The following is a 21,036-nucleotide window of genomic DNA, read 5'->3' on the forward strand; positions in this document are numbered from 1 at the left end:
TTTTCTGTTCACATGCATTTATTGGAGTGTCTGTCCTTGAGTATGATTACAGAGATCAAATTCCCACACAGACACGATACAGGTCTCTGCAGCAGAATTGTGCCAGTATGAAGTATAAGGATTAATGCCAGGTTGATTCTTTGTGTTGTGATGGGAGACCTATAACAAAGAATCTTTAAGGCTGGGAAAGATCTCAAGATCATCGAGTCTGACCATTAACCCTGTACTGCCAAGCCCACCACTAAACCATGTCTTTAAGCACCCTATCACTATGGGAAGAAACCCAAACTGTTGGGTCCAGTTAGGGATTATGTGCTGAACTCCTGTGAGTATACGTGTGTGCGAACGCACAAGATGCGTAGCTGCACGTCTGAGTGCTTCAACGGTGCTGGATGCGCCCAGGTCCCAGAGACAAACTTTCTGTAAACTTCAGAAACCACAACCGCCGCGACCCCTGTCCGCCGGCTCCGGAGCCTATTTCAGCCACCCCCCGCCCCGGGCCCGCCCGCAGCCGCCCCCTGCCCGGCGGTGCCGCCCACCCCGCAAGAGGAGCCGCTGCGCCGCGCCCTCCCCCAGCACAGCGCCCGGCGCGGGGAGGCGGGCGGAGCGCGGCGCCCCGGCACCCGCATCCCTGGTCCCCATGCGGCGGCGGGCGGCGGGACGCTGCCGCCGCGGGGAGAGCTGCGCGCCCAGGCAGCCCGTCCGGCGGCGCGGGGCCGCCCGCATCGCCCGCCCGCCCGCTGGCCCACGGAGCCCCCGGAGCGACGCGCTGGGCTCCCGCCGGGGCTGAGCGCTTGAGGCGTCCCGACTTTCGGCGGGGTCGTGCGGCACCCGGAGAAGGGGAGCGCTCGGAAACAATAGCAGTCAATACAAACCAGCACCCGGCGGTGCCTGCCCGGCTGCCGCGCGTCGCTTATGCTCGTTCGGGGGGACCCAGCCGCGGCGGCGGATCCCGCAGGATGACGGGTGATGAGGAGTCCTAAGTCGGCGTCGAGGCGGGCAACCGCAGGCAGCGATGAGGCTCGGCGAGCCGGTGCCGGAGGCGAGGCCGGGGTCCAGGTGACCGCCGGCCCCGCGCCGCCGTCCGCCCGCAGCCGCCCGGAGCATCGGGAGCGGCGGGCAGCGCCTGCCGAGAGCGCCTCGCCCAGCCGCAGGTAAGGAGCGGCGCACGCCACCGCTCCCGGAGCGCGGTCGGGTTGGGTTTTGGGGTTCCCCGGCAGGACTGCGCGGGAGCGGGGAAGCGGCTGGGCTGCCGGGCTGGCGGCCGTCGGGCGTCCCGCAGCCGGTACCGCCGTGTGTCGGCGCTCGCCCACAGCCCGGGGGCTCCCGTCGCCCGGTCCGGCGGGGACATTCTTCCTTAATGGGAAGCATCTGTCCTCCGGTACGGCAGAAGGAAACACAGAGGCGAGGGGGACTACGGCTCCCCACGGCTCTCCGCAGCCCCCTCCGCCCAGCCGCTGCTGGCGCACGGCCCGGGCCGCGCAACACCGGCCACGCCCTCCCGCCGCCGGGAGCCGTGAGGGCAGCGCCGCCGCTCGGGGCTCCGCCCGCGCCCCGCCTCCCGGGGCGGGGCCGCAGCCCATTGGCCGACACGCTGCGCGGGGCGGTGGAGGCAGCCAATGGCGGAGGGGGGGGCTGATGGCGCCCCCGTGCGGCGGGGCGGCGCGGTGCGAGCTGCCGCGGCAGGTCCCGGCGCATCCTGGGGGAGCGGGGCCGGCCGTGCCTCCGTCCGACACGGGCAGGGCACGGTGAGTCCCGCCCGCCGGCCCTTCCCAGCCCCTCACGAGGCACTGCAGCCTCCTCTTCACCTCAGTGAGCATCCCCTGAAAGGGACAAAAGGAATCTGAATGGGTAGGAGTGTTTTGTAGAAGGAATTTTCATTAAGGAGAATGTAAGGAAAACAGCACCTGAAAATTCTTAAACAAATTACTAGCTATTTGTCTCGTAAAGAATGCTAAACATCCCATTAGCTTGACCACAGATATTTGGGAAAACTCTTCATCCCAACGAGCCTCTCCTTTGAACTGTAATAGTTTGCACATGGTAATCTTGGGGAAAAAATGTGTGTCTTGTTGCTTGCAGATCTGAGAAAATCTGAATTTTATACTACAAGCAAATAACTAATGGAACTAATTATACCTGGTACAAGTGAATTCTGTTATTGTCACAGTGTTGTATAAAGCAGGAATATTAAATGTCTGTTACTAATAACAGACTGTGTTCTTGTATGACTTTAATTTGAAAAGTTTTCAAATTATTCTATTGGTAGGAATAAGAATAGAAGTGTTTTAAACCTACTTGTCCAGAGTTAGGGTGCTTAATTGGTAATGAGACATTACATAAATGACTTGATTTGCAGAAATTACTTGTGCTGAAAATCAGTAACAGTTGTGTTTTCTTGTCTGTGCTTCTTCAAATGACTCTCCATGGCTGTAGCCATTCAGACTTTGACATGCAGTTCCAAAAATATGAACTTGAGTATTGGTAGACATACTATAAACTTTTCCTCTGAGATCTGTGCTTACACTTTTAAACAAATTGTCTAGTTTTATCATTTTTGATCTATCATAATACCTGTTTGTTTTGATTGCAGCATTAGAATATATCCAACATCACAGAGCAACCCATGGCAAAGGATGACAGAGTCTAGATCTATGGTCGACCAATTCTTTCTTACACTTTCTATCTCAATCATTTCCCATATCTATTATGAATGAGATTAATTGAGCCACGTTTTACCATACCAAAAGTTAATAGCCTGTCTAAAAATTAGGCAGCTAGGTGAGGTGGGTGTGCTAATTTGGGACCTAATGAACCTCAGTTGTACTATTTCTCCTTATCTGATGAGGTACATAACTGATATTATTAATCTTCAAGTGATTATGGCTTTATGGCTTGTTTTTTTTTTTTTTCTTTCATTGACTGTAGAGGGAGCCCTGGCAATTTGCTTGAGCTAGATATGTCCCTAAAAGTTTTCTAGGTTTTTTGTGAGGTGAGTATTATTCTTGGTGTTCAGAATAAGCCTATAAAATTTATTACCATAGGGAGATAGCATAACTTTTTTAGAATAGGTATTTAGTAGAAACGAGTAATGGGGGAAAAATTGACACTGAAACAGAAAATGACATGGAATAAAGAAAATGGCTTTCCAACTGAATTTGGCCTTGGTTGTCTAAAGACTTTCTAGACAATGCAGGTAATCACTAGGTATAGAAAGGGTTTAAAATATATAAAGAATTTATTAAAGTTTTAAAAAATAATAATTTCTTCTCTCTTTTCTTCCTCCCTGCCCCCCAACAACGCAGGAGTTGCCAGGCGAGGGGAGGCGCCAAGATGGGGGAGCGGGCAGCGGCTGGGGCGCTGTCCGTGGTGCTGCTGCTGCTGGGGCTGGGGCTGCCGCAGGGTGCCCTGGGCTGCCCCCAGCCCTGCGCCTGCTACCTCCCCACCGAGGTCCACTGCACCTTCCGCTCCCTGGCAGCCGTGCCAGCACGAATCCCCAAACACGTGGAAAGGATCAACTTCGGGTTCGTATGGCAGCTTGGGGCAAACAGTTTTGTGCTCTTAGTGCGGGAGCCTGGAATGCTTCGTGCAGCTGGGGCAAACCAGGATCTCTGTACTTCCCAAGCAGAATCACAGAGATGGGTACTTACCCATTGGTGCTGTATTTCAAACACTACAGCTGCTGGCATGGAGGAATTAGCTTAGCTTTTTTTTTTCAAACAAGAGTTACTATTATTTTCAAATAAATCTTTATACCACAGTGTGAGTTCTTCTTTGGCAAATAGAACATTTAGACTTTTAAAGTGTATAAAAAAAGATATTTAATTAAATGTATTATGAGATTTCTACAGAATATGGAATTTTATACCTGAATAAAAAAAAAATAACCAAAACCACAATAGGAGTAAAATTCTATGATGTAACCCAGGAGCATTTTGGAGAACAATGAGATATAGCATATCTTAAATGAATACAGTGGAAAGAGATTTGATCCATGGCCTTTGGGGTTGTGGTTTTGTTGCAGTTTTTTTTAAGCCACTAAGCACCGTATAAGCATATTTTGGGAAGAGATTGCTCAGACTCCAACTCACTGTCCTTTGCCAGGATATTGCCAACTCACATCTGTCAGATTTTCAGACAAGAAAGCAGGGACTGTTGGTAGGCTTCATCTCACAAAAGTACCATGTTGGGTCATTGTGTGACACGGAAGAGTGCAAGAGTTGTAGTCCTCTTTGCTTGGTGTCAGGGCTGCCCCACAACCCATGATGAACTCACCCTGACAACCTCATGGTCTGCAGCCTGAGCTGCAACTGATCATGCAATGACTGGCAATAGTGATATATAATATATTGGTTAGGGGTTTTTTTTGCTTCTCTATAGTTAAAATTTTTATCCACCAACATTTTATCCACCTAAAGCCTAATTTTATTCTCAAAATGCTCTTGTGCCCAGTAAAGCTACATTAAAGAAATATGTACTCAGATCCTTCAATTGCTTTTGAAAATGGGATGTAGGCTTCTAAGTTACTAAGGCGTTTGGGCTCGTTTTTTAGTGAAGTACATTGTTTGATATACTGTTAGCATAAAAAACATTTCCTCCCTTTGTATTTCATCACTACAAATGACATTTTCTGAGTTATGTCCTTTCCCAGGAAGAAACTGTCTTAACTGTCTGTTGTTGCACTTTGAGTACCTTTACCATATTACTGTTTTAAGTGCTATACATTTAGAGGGTGAAGATTTTTTTTCTAACCGGTAATTATTCAGGAAAATTTTTTATTTAGACAAGTTAATTTTTTTTTTCAAATGATTTTGAAATTAGGAATTTTAATAAGATGTCTGCTATAAGCTTAGTGGATCTGCAGAAGGACTAAAAATATTAATACACTATTATAAAATTTTAGCAAATTAAGGATCTTCAGATAGATAACATAGTGAAGATCCAAAAGTATTTTCTCCATATTCAAAGTATGTTAATTTCATGCTGTGTCTTCTCTTGCTTTCTAGAAAATACCAAGAAATTGGAAAAAATCTCTAAAATTCTATGCTTAGTTTTAAGACTTCATGCCTAGATTAGATACTACATTTAACTTTCTGTATACATATGAAAAACACAAATGTAGAGCTAGGCCACCAAATGTAACTCTTCCAAACTGGTAAATGAAGCCTGATTTGCTTGTCCAAAGCAAAACTGATTCATTTTCAAAAAGTAGATTTTTCTGTATTCCTTATCTAAGAGGAGTTTCAAGGCTGAAATGATGGAATTGGAAGGTCAATTCCTAGATCTTATGTATTTAGTTAATGTAGCCAATTACATGTTGTAGCAGTAAGTGAAGCAGGATGTGACTTACTGCTTCTTGTGCTGTTTGGGAGATAACCCATTTTTAATGTTTACTCTCCAAATCTCTATGTATTTATTTTTAAATGCTGCTTTGGCAGCACTGCAGCTTGTCTAGTTTGCCAGGCTCCATAGCATCATGGTTTGGCCACAGGCCATTAACTTATTTCCATTCTATAAACTGAGCTGCATGGAAAAATATACTGACAACTATTAGAACTTAAATGCCTATTTATTACTTTTACTCCTAATTTATGGCTAAAGTGTGACAAAGTGAGTTGAAAGAAATCGTAGTGTAAACATGAGCTAAGTATGCTTGGGCCTTGTATATGTCTTTCAGTAAGTTCTGGCCTTTTGACAATGCATTAAAGTCCCTCCAGTTTTTCCTGAAAGTTAGATTATACTAATTTTACATTTGCAGTCCATGACAGTCAGTGTATAAATTGTAACTGCATGTGTGATTTTTTTCCCCAGGTTTAACAGTATACAGTCTATATATGAAAACTCCTTTGCAGGACTTACAAAATTGGAATTGCTCATGATACATGGAAATGATATTCAGAATATTCCTAATGGTGCTTTGAAAGATCTTGTGTCTCTACAGGTAATGCTTATGTTTTCCTAAATTTCAAAACTAACTTCAATGAAAAATTGAAAATAAAACTAAATGTTCTTTATAGTGCCTTTTTAGGATTAACATACCATTTTCCCCCAAAATACATTGGATACCTATTAACTATGCCTACGTCTAACTTGATAATGCCAACTAACACTCAGTTTTATTCTACCTCTGGCCAGCATATCATTTTGAAGTGGTGCAAAAGATTTGAATATGGGAGGAAAAAATTGCTTGATTGCTATTCTATTTGGATTTAGATAATAAAAATAATATCTGGTTCTTTTTTTTTTAATTGATGTTTGTTTTGGTTTTTGTTTAGGTTTTCAAAATTAGTTACAATAAATTGAAAGCCATAACTGGCCAAACTCTTCAAGGACTTTCAAGCTTAATGAGACTGCACATGGACCACAACAGAATTGAGTTTATTCATCCAAATGCTTTTAATGGTTTAACCTCTCTAAGACTTGTCCACCTGGAAGGAAATTTGCTCCAGCAGCTTCACCCCAACACCTTTTCAACATTTATGGTCCTTGATTACTTCAAATTGTCAACAGTAAGACATCTCTACTTATCTGAAAATGCTCTTAGGACCTTGCCTGCTGGGATGTTTCAAGGCATGCCACTGCTGGAAAATCTTTACCTTCATGGAAATCCATGGGACTGCGACTGCAGTTTGAAGTGGCTCCTTGAATGGAATGAAGTTTCTGGAGGTAGGAGCATAGGCTACCAATGTTTATTGAACTCCTAATGTTGATTTTTTTTTTCTTCCTGTTCTGTGTGTTGATGGTTTTGTTATTTCCTAAGTGTTATTACCTACATGATGTATAAGTGCAGTATTAAATCATGTTACTGTTCTATAAATGTGTGTGTTTGAAAAACACTGTAAAAAGCAAGCAGTTTTCTTTCATTAGATAAAAATATGTATTTAACAGCAAAGAAATTAGCCATTACATTTGGGATGTTGGAAGTGGTAGTGAAGTTTATAACTGGAAAGAGGTTATAACTTTTTACTGCATTTTTTTGCACAGCAGTGTACCTTTGGTAAGGGCTGCCAATTGTCCTCAGCCAACAAAGCTGCTGAGTGTATCCTCTCATGGAAGGTGGTAACATTGGATTTGAACTTGTTTGTCCAAGGAAGGAAGGAAATCAGGTTACCAAATTCCTGATTAAGCCCTCTAATTTTGAATCTATTAACATTAATGCTGTAATATGCATTCTTCATGTCCATCTGTGTTTCTTCATTGACCACAACTTCCTTTTATAATGGAGCAAATATATATTAAGTATTTTCACGTGCATACAATGTATTTATTTTCAACCATGTATTTTTTTTTCATAAAATAGCTTGTCTATCTTTGTTCAGTCTTAGAGATGAGAAAAGTATCACAATGTCTAGGCTGGAATGCTTCTGATTGTGTGCAGAAGCAAAAAAGAGAGCTTCATAATGCTTCTGTATCAGGAATACACTAAATGAGGAGGGGTTTGAGTGTCAGTTTTCAGTTTGGGTATCTCAGTGCGGCAGAAGAGCTGGTGTCACACCAAAGCTTCTGCAAAATTATTAAAAGGGGATTGGCATTTAATTGTAACTGAAGATGTCTCAAATAAGTGATGGAGTCCCAAGGTTTATGTAATTATTTTGGAGCACGTATGGTGAATGATGGTGGGTCTTGTAATCTTAGAATACATAATTCATTGCAATTTTGCACTTGACTGTAGGACAGTGCTTTTTAGGAATGTGTGATGCTTAAATAAGTAATATAAGTCTTCCTGACTAAACAGATATTTGAGTCATCTGACTGTAATACTGTATTTCACTAGCTTACATTTTAATATTGTTACATTCTGTTCTTGATTCAAATTGTGTGTGTATGTCTAATGGATGTACTTAAGTTTTACTGTAAGTTATAATAATGATATATTAGCTGAACATTCCTTCCTTAGTGCAGTGTTGACTTGCTAGTATTTTTATTCAGTTAGGTTACCTCTGTATGCTAAAACAGTAGTGATTTTTGGAGGGAGGAATAATTTATCCATGCCATTTTCATGTATGACAGATTTGTATCTGTGTCTGCTATAACATTTACTTCTTTGGGAATTCTGTCTGAAAGAGTTATTAAATTTCTTCAGACTAGTGTAGCCACTGCCAAGTTGATTGTGGGCCAGTTTTTCCTTACCTTTGAAACATCCGGTTTGAATCTGCAAGTGACAAACTGCATATATATATATATATATATATATATATATATTTATTTAATTTTTAACACCTTTTCCAGAAAATTGATTTTTCAGATTAGCAAAGCACATATTTTCCATTAAAATAATGGTATGAAAATTGGCTGTGTATTTCCCTTTCTCCTGACATTTTGCCTTATAACCCACTGGTATATTGTTCATTCTTTCAAAGATCTCTCATTCTTCAGGATGATACTTATTCCTAGAATAACTGTAATACATTTTATTTACTATATGGTTTCAAACTGAATACCTAAGGTACATTTGACATGTGAGTGAGCAGAACAATGTGATAAATATATGATTGTTACTTGGCAGACAAGAGTCTGCATTGACAGAAGAGAGGAGTCAAGACTGTAATTTCCTGGTCTAGCTCTCCTTCTCTGTTTTATCTTTTTTATATTATTACAAAGTTTGCAGTTGTTTCAGAGGTCAGGGAAGAAGTGGCACTTTATTTTTTTCCTGCTGATAAATAGCTTGTAAGTGCAAGAACTAGTCAGTCTGTTTTGGTAGCTACAGTAAAAAAAAAAGAACAGCATTGGCAATTTTATGTACTGCCAATGCTGTTCATCAATAGAGAAATAATAAAAAGCTTCCTGGATTATTTAATGAGGAAGTCCAGCATTTCTCTGGTAAATGCTCTATTTTTGAAAGCTGAAAGATCCCACGCCTCTTCATATTAGATCCACAAGTTAGGCTGTCACTACAAATGCAGACTTTTTGACACAGAGAGTAATTTGTTGCTGATTTAAATGTTGCCCTGCACACTTTGGTTTCTATGCAAAGAAATCATGGTCAGATTGAGAATTGGGTGCCCATTCAGCTGTAAAACAAAGAGGTGCCATTCTATAAGTCTTGCCTTATAATCATAACGCAATCCTCATGAATTTTATTTCATATTTCTGAGAGTTGTCTAACTAGAACAGTTTTTCAGCTTATTTATGTCTTGTTTTCCCTTTTATTTTCTTTCTTCCTTTTTTATTTTTTCAGGTGTTTTAAAATGCAAAAAGGACAAAGCCTATGAAGGGGGGCAGCTGTGTGCTAAGTGTAGCAGCCCAAAACAACTGCAGAAAGAAGATATTCAAAACTTGGAAGATATTTCCTGTAGGAAGCCTGTAATTCAGTCCTCACTGAGGCAAAATAGCAGCACTCAAAATGAGGAAGATGGTGACAGTTACGAACTCCCTCTGGAAGAACTTCAGGCCTCGCCATGGAACATTACTCTAAATATGACTGATGAGCATGGCAATATAGTCCACCTGAACTGTGAAATCAAAAAACCAACAGGTTCTACCAAAATTCAGTGGAATCAAATCCAGACTCAGGAGATAGATATAAATGCCACAATTGCACTGGATTTTGAATGTCCAATGAATCGAGAAAACTATGAAAAACTATGGAAGCTTATAGCTTACTACAGTGAAGTACCTGTTAAATTAGAGAGGGAACTTATGCTCAGAAAAGAGCCTAAAATAATCTATCAGTACAGGCAAGGCTCAGATTATGATGCTCTTTACTACACAGGTGTAAAAGCTCAAATACTTGCTGAGCCTTCCTGGGTGATGCAGCCTCTTATAAATATCCAATTAAACAGGCGTGAGAGTACAGGGAAAAAAGTGGTGCTATCTTTTTTTACTGTGTTTTCTCAGACAATTCATACCAAAACCACCAGGCAGCAGAGAAACTGGGTAATGATAGAGCAAAATCAGAGCACGAGGACAGTACAGAGTGTGGTGGAAGGGTCAGAGTGTCAGCTGAGCTGCAGTGTGAAAGCTTCTGAGAGTCCCTCCATTCAGTGGCTTTTTCCAGATGGAACTAAACTGCAGGCACCTTTTAATGACAAAGACAGTAGGTTTTCCATTCTCAATAGTGGCCAACTAATAATCAAAGCAGTGAGTTACACTGATGGAGGTGTGTACCACTGCATTGCCCAAGTGAGAGATGATGTGGACATAATGCCTTACAGACTTGCTGTGCAGCCTGCAGCTATTCAGCTAGCTGATTCAGATGTAGTGAGAGTTGAAAAAAATGTTGGAGATCCAATAGCTTTGCCATGCAATGCAATTGCCATCCCAGATCCACAGTTGAGCTGGATTCTTCCAAACAGTCAGGTACTCAATGATTTATCAAACTCTTCAAAAGGCTATATGCTGCCCAATGGTACTTTGCTTATTCCAAGGAGCCATGTCACTGATAGTGGCCATTACAGATGTGTGGCTGTCAATCAGCAGGGATCAGATCAGATTATTGTAAGGGTCACAGTAAATAAAATGGTGTCTGACAGGTCATTTAAACGAATCAAACTAAAGAAGCGCCCAGGCTCAAAAGGTTTGTCAAAAACAAGAGGGCGGGTCATAGATGATGAAGAGGGATCAGGGGCAGGAGGGGTGGAGGAGTTCCCACAAAGAAAGAACCGCCTAAAAGACTGGGAAATACCTTTTAAACAAAAAAGTGACCAAGTTCCAGAAGCTCAAATTAAAAAGGGGAAGAAGGGCAGAAGGAAAATGAAAATCTGGAAAAGTACTGATGGAACCCAAGACAGCAATGTTGCAGAAGGCCGGAGAGTATTTGAATCTCGAAGGAGAATCAATGTGGCAAGCAAACAGATTAATCCGCAGCACTGGGCTGACATTTTGGCAAAGGTCCGTGGGAAGAATCTTCCTAGAACGACAGCTACAACTGTCTCTGCAACAACTTCACTGCCATCAGTCCTGCAGGAAACTACTCCTGCCCCTTATCCCTTAGCCAGCCCTCCGTCTTCAGAGACAGGAGCTGATGTGGTGGATTCCTCTGCTGATGCATCACCTGTGGGTGAAGACGAGCAATTCTCAGTCACTGCTTCACAGAACACAGAAGTGTTTTCAGTCCAGCCTGTGTTAATAAGGTCAGAAACTGAACCATTCTCCAATCACAGGGCTTTAGAAACACCTGCAAGTATGGACACTGTAGAAATTGCTTTGTCAGGTCCATATTTGACTCCTGTCTCTCCAACTCCACAACCGCAAGAGGAGCAGCATCTTGATGTCAGGACAGATGATTCAATTGCTCTTACTGAAGAACCTCTAGCCAAAAAAATTGTGACAAACTTTCCTAATGTTCAGAGCAGTTTATTCACAGTGGAAAATGTAGATAAAACTGTATCTTCTATATCTGAAGAAAATTCTGCTTTTGCTGAGCTACCACTTGATGCTACTCTCCTTGCTGAGTCTCAGACTGTGGATCTTCATAGCACCTTGGAGGAAAGCTTGAAGTTAAATGAAGGGGGCCCAATTAGTGTTGACACTGTAACTTCGGCACCTTCTCAGTTTGTTGAGATCATCCCAACAGATTCTGTAGGCACTACCACTGCTCCTTCATCTACTTTTCCATTTATTAGAGAAAAGAGCAATGATGCAAGGTACCAGCGCAAAAAAATATCTACAAGTCATACAAAAGTGGCAGACTTAAGTAACAGTTTTCTAGCTGTCACCCCCATTAGGGTTCAGAGTGAAGAAGAACGTGAAACTCAGAGGAATACAGTGACTCAAGAAAGCATACCCAGCAGTTATGCAGACAATTCTCAGACAGAGGAACATAGAAACTTGGCTATTCCAAAACAAAATCCCATATTCATTTTGCATAGTGCTAATGCTCCTCATAGAACAGCAGAGGAGTTAGAAACGGCTTCCTCCATGATTAGATTGACCACTGTGGCCACCACAACAACTCCATATAGAAAGACTATGCCTCCACTTATTACTCAGCATGGTAGAAAAAGGCCTTATGGGAGAAGGAGAAGGCCAAACAGAATCCGACAAAGACCAAAGCCTTTGCCCCGTCCTGTTTTAACCACAGAGGCAATGCCTATAATTCCAAGGACACCTGAAATTGAAGCTTTTACCAAAATTTCTGCTGCAACTCCTAAAAGTCCTGATCTTAAAAACACCAAAATACAGGCTAGGAAAGAGGAGCATATGGAATCCACTCCTTCCTTAATTCCTGATTCAGGTGTCACAGAGAAAATTACAAAAATCAGAGATGTGATCACAACTTTCTCTTTTGGGCCTACTGCTTCTCCACCTGGAGCCAAACATGTGCCACACCCTACTAACCCTGAAACCTTGGAATTTCCAGTGACTGAGCCCATCACAGTTTTATCATCATATGCTGTACATGATGTGCTTCCCACGAAAGAATCAAGTGTATCTCTGAAACCAGAGCAAAGTGAAGTGCCAGCATACCACTCATTAGACAATGTCACTGCGGAGAAGGACATGAAAGCAGATTCTAAAACTGTGGATCATACGGCAGAACAATCAAGGACCACAACTTCTCCTCCATATAGAAATACTCAATACTCAATACTATCAACAAAACCAAAATCTCAAGAAGAGCCTAACCTATTTGACTTAGAAGTTGTGGTTAATGAAACAACTGCTGGAACATTCCAGGTGGCATATCCCACTATGAGTGACTTAAGTATTCCTGTTGGCACAGTCGAAGTTTTTAAAGACCTCTCAGTTTCAAAGGAGCCATGGAAGCCCACAGTATTTGTAGAAACACCAGCAAAAGCTGAGCCACCTCAGCAGTATGAGATAATTACTTTATCCTCCTCTTTCAGCACTGCAGAAACTCAGACTTTTCCAGTTAGAGAGACAAAGAAATCTGTTACTTCCCAGGCTGGGACAGTGCCATCTTCCTTGGACAGAAATGAATCTATGTTACGTGTGTTTTATCATTCACAGACGACTGAAAAGCCTCCTACTACATCCACTGCTTTTATTCCATTTACAAAACTTGTCACTCTTCCCCCTTCCATTTCAAGCACTTCCCATTCTTCTTTTCATTATACAGCCAAGGAGAGTAATGCCTTTAACCAAGAAAGGTTCCCAGAAGCAAAACAAGTTGGAGCAGGTAGTGACAAAACAATGATGACCTCAAAACAGAATGTTCACCCTACTCCTTCCTCTAACCAGAACAGGATTAGCATACAGTCCAAAGAGCAGCAATTCAATGAGTTGTATAGTAGCAAGTCAAACAACAGTTTACTGCTAAATCCAAGTCTTCCCCATCCACCTGCTGGAATGATACCAAGCATAAACCAAAGACTACCTGTTGTGCCTCCAAAGCACATTCCAGTAAGAGGCACAATGAAGCTTCCTGTAACACAGGGCCCTCTTCGCTATTTTATAACACATCAACCTCTTCACTACACAAACAAACCAGAGATAACAGCCTATGCAGCACATACCATCCAGGACAGGAAAACTTCTGCTTCCCAGAGAGAATCAACTGCCCCAACACAAGCCTCTCCATTTCACAAAACAAATCCATTAACCGAAAGCAAGTTCAGTAATCAGGGTCAGAACAGATACAATTTTAATTCAAGATTTTTTGGAAATAACCATATTCCAGATAACAGAGGCACAGCTGGGAGACTACCAAGTCAAGGGATCCCCTATTACCCCAGTTCCAGAATACCATTCGTTTTCAACAGAACAAGGATATTCCCTAACTTAAGTATGCATCCTAAACCAGATGTTCCTAGTCAACCAGTGCCAAAAGACACAAATGAGAAGAAGGTTGCTCAGGTCTTACCTACTGGGATTACAGTGCAGAAAGCTACAGCTATTCCAGTGCCTCCAATGCCACATGCCACAACGACCACATCACCACGGGTGATTTTAAAGATCACCCCTCCAGCCTTTCAGCGCACAAAACCACAAATAAGCACTACAGTTCATCCTTTTAAAAATGTCCATTTTCGTCATCAAAAATTTCCATCTGTTCCTTACATGGGAGGCATTATGCCACGCAATTCAACTGTAATTCAGTCTTCCACTAATTTTAGAGTACATGGAGAAAGACCTAAAATTATCACAAAAGCATCTCAGACCATATCCATCCTTGCTGAAATGGATGCTTTTATCCCTTGTGATGCAGTTGGGGAACCTAAGCCTTTTATTACTTGGACAAAAGTCTCTACAGGTAAGACAGATAAAAAATTTCTTCTGTATGGTCTGTAGGGGTATTGCACAGAAGTGCAACATGATTACAGGAATACTTCAAAATACTGAAAAATGCTTCCTGTCACTTATAATCACTGTAGAGAAAATGATTAATTGCAACTAATCATTACAAGTAATAATAGATTTGCAGTGTTTCTTGTAGTAAAAGAAAACCTCTACCATTTAATGAGTTCATTTTTGAAGAATAGTTTTTGGCTGTGAAAAGCAGCCAACTCTGCTTATTCATAGCAGTTAGAATTTATTACAGCAATACTTTTGAGTATGGGTTTGTTAACATTGCTACCTTAAATATTGATGTGTGTATCATCTCCATATGCAAAAGGAACAGAAAAGTTACATAAAGATTTAAGAGGGATCCTAAAACAAGGCCTTCAAAAATTTCCTTGCTGTCCGTGTTTGCAAGATAGTGGTTAGTTCTGCCATAGAAACTAAGACTAATTTGTGCTATGGATAGAGTCAGAAGGTGTCATGTAGGCCCTCCAAAGTTGTAATTGGTGTTGAGTAAACCTAAAATCTCACTTAAGACTTCTTTATTGCAATAATGTACATTTTAAACACTTTGACTTTATCTTTCTTTTTTTCCTCTCACTTTCACAGGAGCTCTAATGACAGCCAACAGCAAGTTACAAAGGTTTGAAGTCTGGAAAAATGGTACTCTCCTTATCCGAAATGCTCAGCTTCAGGATCGTGGACAGTATTTATGCACAGCTCAGAACGTGCATGGTGAAGATAAAATGATGGTTATGCTCACAATTGTAGCCCACCAGCCCAAAATTTTACTTTCCCGCTATCGAGATGTCACGGTATACTTTGGAGATACCATAGCAATGGAGTGTCAGGCTAGCGGGACTCCAAGCCCATTAATTTCATGGATTTTCCCAGATAGGAAGATTTTGCAGGCAGTCACAACCACAGAAAGCAGGATAATGCTTCATGAAAACCGAACCTTGTCTATCAAGCAAGCAACTTTTTCAGACCGAGGAGTTTACAAATGTGTAGCAAGCAATGCTGCAGGAGCTGACAGCATTGCAGTGAGGCTGCACATTGCAGCCTTACCCCCCATCATCCAGCAGGAAAAGCAAGAGAACATTTCCCTGCCCCTTGGTAGCAGTATTAACATCCACTGCACTGCCAAAGCAGCACCTGCTCCTAACATTCGCTGGGTGGTCTTCGATGGCACCCAAATCCGACCTTCTCAGTTTGTCAATGGGAATTTATTTGTTTTTCCTAATGGGACTCTTTACATTCGCAACGTCTCCCCCAAGGACAGTGGGACCTACGAGTGCATTGCTGCTAACATGGTGGGAGCAGCCAGGAGAACAGTTCAACTCCATGTGAAGAAGCACACGTCTAATGCTAGGATCACTGGGAGCTCTCCTCAGAGAACAGATGTAACATACGGTGGCATCCTGCATTTGGACTGTAGTGCTTCTGGTGACCCTTGGCCTCGGATATTATGGAGGTTGCCTTCCAAAAGGATGATTGATTCCCTTCACAGGTAAGGGAATCAACTGTTGGGGGTGTTGCAGGTAAATTGCAGTTTGGATGAACTTAGAGAAAAGCCCACTCACAGGTTTTGTTCCTGACTTCTGCAGGTTTTGAATGATCCTCCCAATCCTTAAGAAGGAATTTCAAATTATATCAAAAAATTTAAGTCATATTTTAGCATAATTTTCTTGAAAGCAGTATTATTCTTGAAAAGTTAGCTTCAAGATTTTAGGATAAGCTGCTACTTTTGTCTTTTACAGCCACTTGTAAATGTAGCAAAAAGTCCAGATATACAGCTTGTGTACTGCTTGTTCCAATGTGCTTACTCTGAATAATATTGCACAGGTCCCTGCTTTTCTCCTGCAGAAAAGGGATCGTTGAATTTTACCTCTTAGGCAAATTATTACACACAGTAAATACAGGGCAAATAAATCAACTTATAATTACTTAAACAAACACAATAATTTAAACGTCATGTATAAACAAAAGTTACTGCAAAATAAGGTCTGTGCAAACCTGGTTGTATGTAAATGCCTAAAACAATATGTTTTCCAATGTTTGCAATATCAAGTAAAATATCACTTCTACAATAACTGTCCTAACACTTGGTTGAAAACAAATTTCTGTGCTATAAATTATTCGTAACTCACCTTAGAGCACTAGAAAGAGATGAGAAATGCACTGTAATTAAAATGGATAATTAGGAACAACTTTCTTCACAGCTGAAGATAGTCATAATTTTTTTTATATTGACAAAAAATATACTTAGGTAACCTGTATATCACAAAATATATAGCACAAAATCCAGATTGCATTTTATGCCTCATAGTGGTAACAAAAAAATACTGTGTTTCTTTTTAATTTTCCCTCATGATCTTTATGTGGGCTGCTTTTCAAATACTAGAGATCTACTTTGGGAAGAAAACTGGCTACTGAGGAAGTTGGTTTTGATCACTATACACCAATTCCATAGTGAAGTGGAAAGGAATAATAGCTTTTTTAGCATACTGGATTTTTTTTTCCTTGAAAAAAGGAAAGCTTAGCAACATTTAGCTTCTTTGTGACTTTTCTAAAGGTTTAATATTTATACCCAATGCCAGAGGAAGTTCCTCATCTTGATTTGTTTTCAGCTGAAGACCAAGGTACCAGACTCCATTATGGTCCATATAGGCTCATGTGGATTATATAATTCAGGGGTCTCATATTTCACTGTTATAAAATAATGTACAAGTAGTCAGAAGAGTCAAAACCACCATAATTTGTTATTTAGTGGTCAAAAACAGCATTAAAGTCATTAAACACAATAAAATTACTTGGTTACAAGTGAGTAGAATTATTTTTTTCCATTTGCTTTTTGGTGGTGAATATCCTGGAAATTTGTGACCATCTAATTATTTAACAGTAGCAATTTTCCTCTCCTATTCTTTTTTGTTTTCTTTTGATACTGTTGAGTTGTTATTCTCCCACAGATTTTTCTCAGTAGTTTATACCCAAAATGTGATTTTGTAGCTGATGTTAGGTTCTTTTTTCTTTCCTTACAGCACTTTGGAGACTAGAATCAAAGTATTCAGCAACGGGACTTTGGTTGTTCATTCAGTTACAGACAAAGATGCAGGAGATTACTTGTGTGTGGCCCGCAATAAGATAGGGGATGACTATGTGGTCCTCAAAGTGAATGTGATGATGAAACCAGCAAAAATAGAACATAAGAATGAGAATAACCACAAGGTCAAGTATGGAGGGGACCTGAAAGTTGATTGTGTAGCCACAGGTCTGCCAAACCCAGAGATCTCCTGGGGTCTTCCAGATGGCAGCATGATCAATACTTTCATGCAGTCGGATGACAGCGGCAGCCGGACAAAGCGATATGTGGTCTTTGATAATGGAACCCTGTATTTCAATGATGTTGGACTGAGAGAGGAAGGGGACTACACCTGCTATGCTGAAAACCAGATTGGGAAGGATGAAATGAAAGTGCGGGTCAAAGTGGTGGCAGAGCCTGCAACCATCAGGAACAAAACATTCATCACTATTAACGTACCTTATGGCGATGTTGTCACAGTCGCATGTGAAGCCAAAGGAGAACCCACTCCCAAGGTGACCTGGCTTTCCCCAACCAACAGGCCTATTCCTGCCCTGTCTGACAAGTACCAGATATACAGAGATGGCACCCTCCTCATCCAAAAGGCCCAAAGGTCTGACAGTGGTAACTATACTTGTGTAGCACGGAACAGTGCTGGAGAAGATCGGAAGATAGTCTGGATCCATGTTGACGTTCAGCCTCCCAGAATCAATGGTCATCTCAGTGCGATAACATCTGTGCGGGAGACAGCCACCAGAGACAGCCGGAAACTTATTGACTGCAAAGCTGAGGGCATCCCTGCTCCTCGTGTCCTGTGGGCTTTTCCAGAAGGAGTAATCTTGCCGGCCCCCTACTATGGGAACAGGATCACTGTGCATCGCAATGGAACGTTGGACATCAGGGGGGTGAGGCAGACAGACGCCGTGCAGCTCGTGTGCATTGGGCGCAACGAAGGTGGGGAAGCGAGACTGCTTGTGCAGCTCCTCATCACAGACCATTTGGAGAAACCCTCCTTCAGAGACCCTGTCAGTGAAAGGATCACTGCCATTGCTGGGCACAGCATCAATCTGAACTGCTCAGTCCAGGGGAATCCCAAACCCAGCACGAGCTGGATCCTTCCCAATGGCTCTGAAGTGCTCAGTGGCAGTCGCCTGCACAGATTTTACCATAAGAGGGATGGGATCTTACACATCAGCAGCTTATCTGCTGGGGATGCTGGCACCTACCGCTGTACAGCCAGAAACCCAGGAGGGTATGTGGAACGAGTAGTCTTCCTGAAGGTAGGACTCAGGCCAGAAATTAGCAACCAGTACAACAACCTGGTGAGCATCATCAATGGAGAAACTCTGCAGCTTCACTGCATCACCCAGGCAAACCAGCGGGCGCAGATCTCTTGGACACTGCCCAATGGTATGGTTATGGATGCCCCCCAGGCCGTGGGTCGCTTTTCCCTGATGGAGAATGGCTCATTGACAGTGCGTGAGGCTTCTGTATTTGACAGGGGCACTTACCTGTGCAAAGTGTCAACAGAGTATGGCACTTCTGTTATGACTGTGCCTGTCATTGTCATTGCCTATCCTCCTCGGATCACCAGTGAGCCAGCACCTGTCATTTATGCCAGACCTGGAAATTCAGTTAAACTGAACTGCATGGCCATTGGGATTCCTAAAGCAGAAATAACATGGGAGCTTCCAGATAAATCACATCTGACATCAGGAGCTCAATCCCGTCTGTATGGAAACAAATTCCTCCATCCTCAGGGGTCATTAGTCATCCAGCAGTCCACTCAAAGGGATGCAGGCTTCTATAAATGCACTGCTAAAAATATACTAGGCAGTGATTCTAAAACAACCTACATACACATATTCTAACATTAAAACAAGTGCCTTTGACTGGATACTTGTGTTCAAGTCACTGCCAAACGAGTGCAATGAGGAGAGTACTGCTTGCAACAATGGCTAACAAGAGAAGAAAAAGGAATTAATCTGCATTTCTTTTGTACTCAGTATGGTAGTAAGTCTGGAACTGAGAAGACTAACATGTTGTAAAAGGTCTTAAAATTGTTAAGACAGTGTAATGTTTTTCATGCTATCCAATAGCATCTGAGACCTAAAGTACTCTATTGTCAATAGTCCAAAGCTATTTCTTGTTCTAACAAGCACCTTAAAAGTACCAAAGAAGTATTAACTGTTCATAAGTGAGCTGCAGTGATAGAAGTACTTTAGTAAAACATAATTTTCTTTATACCCTGCAGCGCCTTTTCATAATCTAGGCTTATAGAATATGATTATTAACCTTTCTGTTCATGCTTCTATCAGCTCTTCAGAATCAAAGACTAAATTAGCAAATAAGAGTGATCTATTTTAATAAAAATACATGCAGAGATTAGTTGCCTTAACATATGAACATACATTTGCCAGCTACTAAGGATGCTATGGTCAATTAATTCATTATCTATTTTATATATATTTTTTAATCTGACTATGAGACTAGAAAGAGTAACAATGAAATTGGTCTCATTTTATAAATTATTGGTCTTTACAAGACTCTGATACAGTACAGTGTTTTATAATATTAAGGTCAATATACTGTACATTTTATAATAAAAAAATAAAATATTTTCCAAAGAATGTATTCATTGGTTTTCTTTTTCTTTTTCTTTTTCTTTTTTTTTTTTTTTTTTCAGAAAATAAGGAACTCCAAGCAGTGGGAGTATGGAGTTAGGTCAAAAACCCTGAAGTAATGTAGTGTTATATGTACTTGTATTTGACCCAATTTCTATTTGATTCATTTATAGGTATTTTAGGGAAGACAAATTAATATAATTGTTTATCTTTTTAAAAGTCATTTATTAATAGAAATTTATGAATATTTCAGCATATATTTCCAATGGTAATACTTTTTCTGAAGTCAAGGATTGTTTACTGGATAATATCCATAATTTTCTGAAGATTTATCTTGTGCTTTAGTAATATTTGCTACAAGGTGCTGAATATCCCCATGTTTCAACAAAGTATAACAATCAGAATTTTGGAAATGTTAACTTACCTTTAAACATGTGGCTTCTGTCAGATATTCCTGAATTCTTAAAGTTCTGCTTGCTCATAAAACTTTTGCTCATATTTTAGAATATGGTTAGAATAAAAGCTTTATTTTTATTTTCTCTGTTGATCAAAACATGTCAGTAATGTAAAGTGTTTTGCTAATATTTACATTTTGCAAAAGCTGAAATCAAAGATTTCCTGCCCCACAAGTTTATCCAGTTTAGAAAATAGTAAGCTGTTGCAAAATATATACTTATCATAACGGCAAACAGAACTGAGCTACTTAAAGTAAAAGGTATTTTATTAGAACAAGAATATAGAACTAAATGAAATGTGCATTACTGAAGATACAAGGGGTACAATTTGTATTATAGAATATTTTATAGAACTTATTTTTAAAAAAGTCAGTGCCGGTTAAAAATCTGTGGTTTGTACACAGCTTTATTAAAGTTGTGGATATGTTGCCTACGTAAATGGCACTTAATTATGTCGTAGTTTCTTTTTTATGGTTTAAACCCTTGGGCCTTAAATCACCAAGTAGTGCTCAAGGGGAAGCATGTCCCTAAATACCTGGCAGGGATGTAGCTGCTTGTGAGAATAGTTAATGAAGAAAGAAAAGAAGCATTTAAGATTTTTAATTAGGTTGCCCATGTGGTACTTTCTAATCTGGCTATTTTCCTTGAACATATCAGATACATCTTTAGATCCTTTACTTTTAACTTTATA

The 21,036-nt window shown here is 41.1% G+C and overlaps 1 protein-coding gene across 1 annotated transcript; it reads left to right on the forward strand.

Annotated features, from left to right (window-relative positions):
- Positions 1 to 596: 596 nt before the first annotated feature.
- Positions 597 to 19,900, forward strand: MXRA5 (matrix remodeling associated 5). Its single transcript, XM_054628253.2, has 7 exons — positions 597 to 1,154; positions 3,306 to 3,524; positions 5,812 to 5,941; positions 6,276 to 6,666; positions 9,179 to 14,155; positions 14,794 to 15,694; positions 17,226 to 19,900. Exons 1-7 carry the CDS (start codon positions 970 to 972, stop codon positions 19,135 to 19,137), a joined length of 8,715 nt encoding a protein of 2,904 aa, XP_054484228.2. The 5' UTR covers positions 597 to 969; the 3' UTR covers positions 19,138 to 19,900.
- Positions 19,901 to 21,036: the final 1,136 nt, after the last annotated feature.

The sequence above is a fragment of the Agelaius phoeniceus genome, chromosome 2 (genome assembly GCF_051311805.1).
Source record: "Agelaius phoeniceus isolate bAgePho1 chromosome 2, bAgePho1.hap1, whole genome shotgun sequence".
NCBI classification, from domain to species: domain Eukaryota; kingdom Metazoa; phylum Chordata; class Aves; order Passeriformes; family Icteridae; genus Agelaius; species Agelaius phoeniceus.

Bases quoted from the DNA above. Each gene is read 5' to 3' on its own strand.
- MXRA5 (XM_054628253.2), top strand. From the start codon at position 970: ATGAGGAGTCCTAAGTCGGCGTCGAGGCGGGCAACCGCAGGCAGCGAT. The intron at 3,525-5,811 runs GTTCGTATGGCA...TTTTTTCCCCAG, and splicing joins GTGGAAAGGATCAACTTCGG to GTTTAACAGTATACAGTCTA. The intron at 15,695-17,225 runs GTAAGGGAATCA...CTTTCCTTACAG, and splicing joins ATGATTGATTCCCTTCACAG to CACTTTGGAGACTAGAATCA.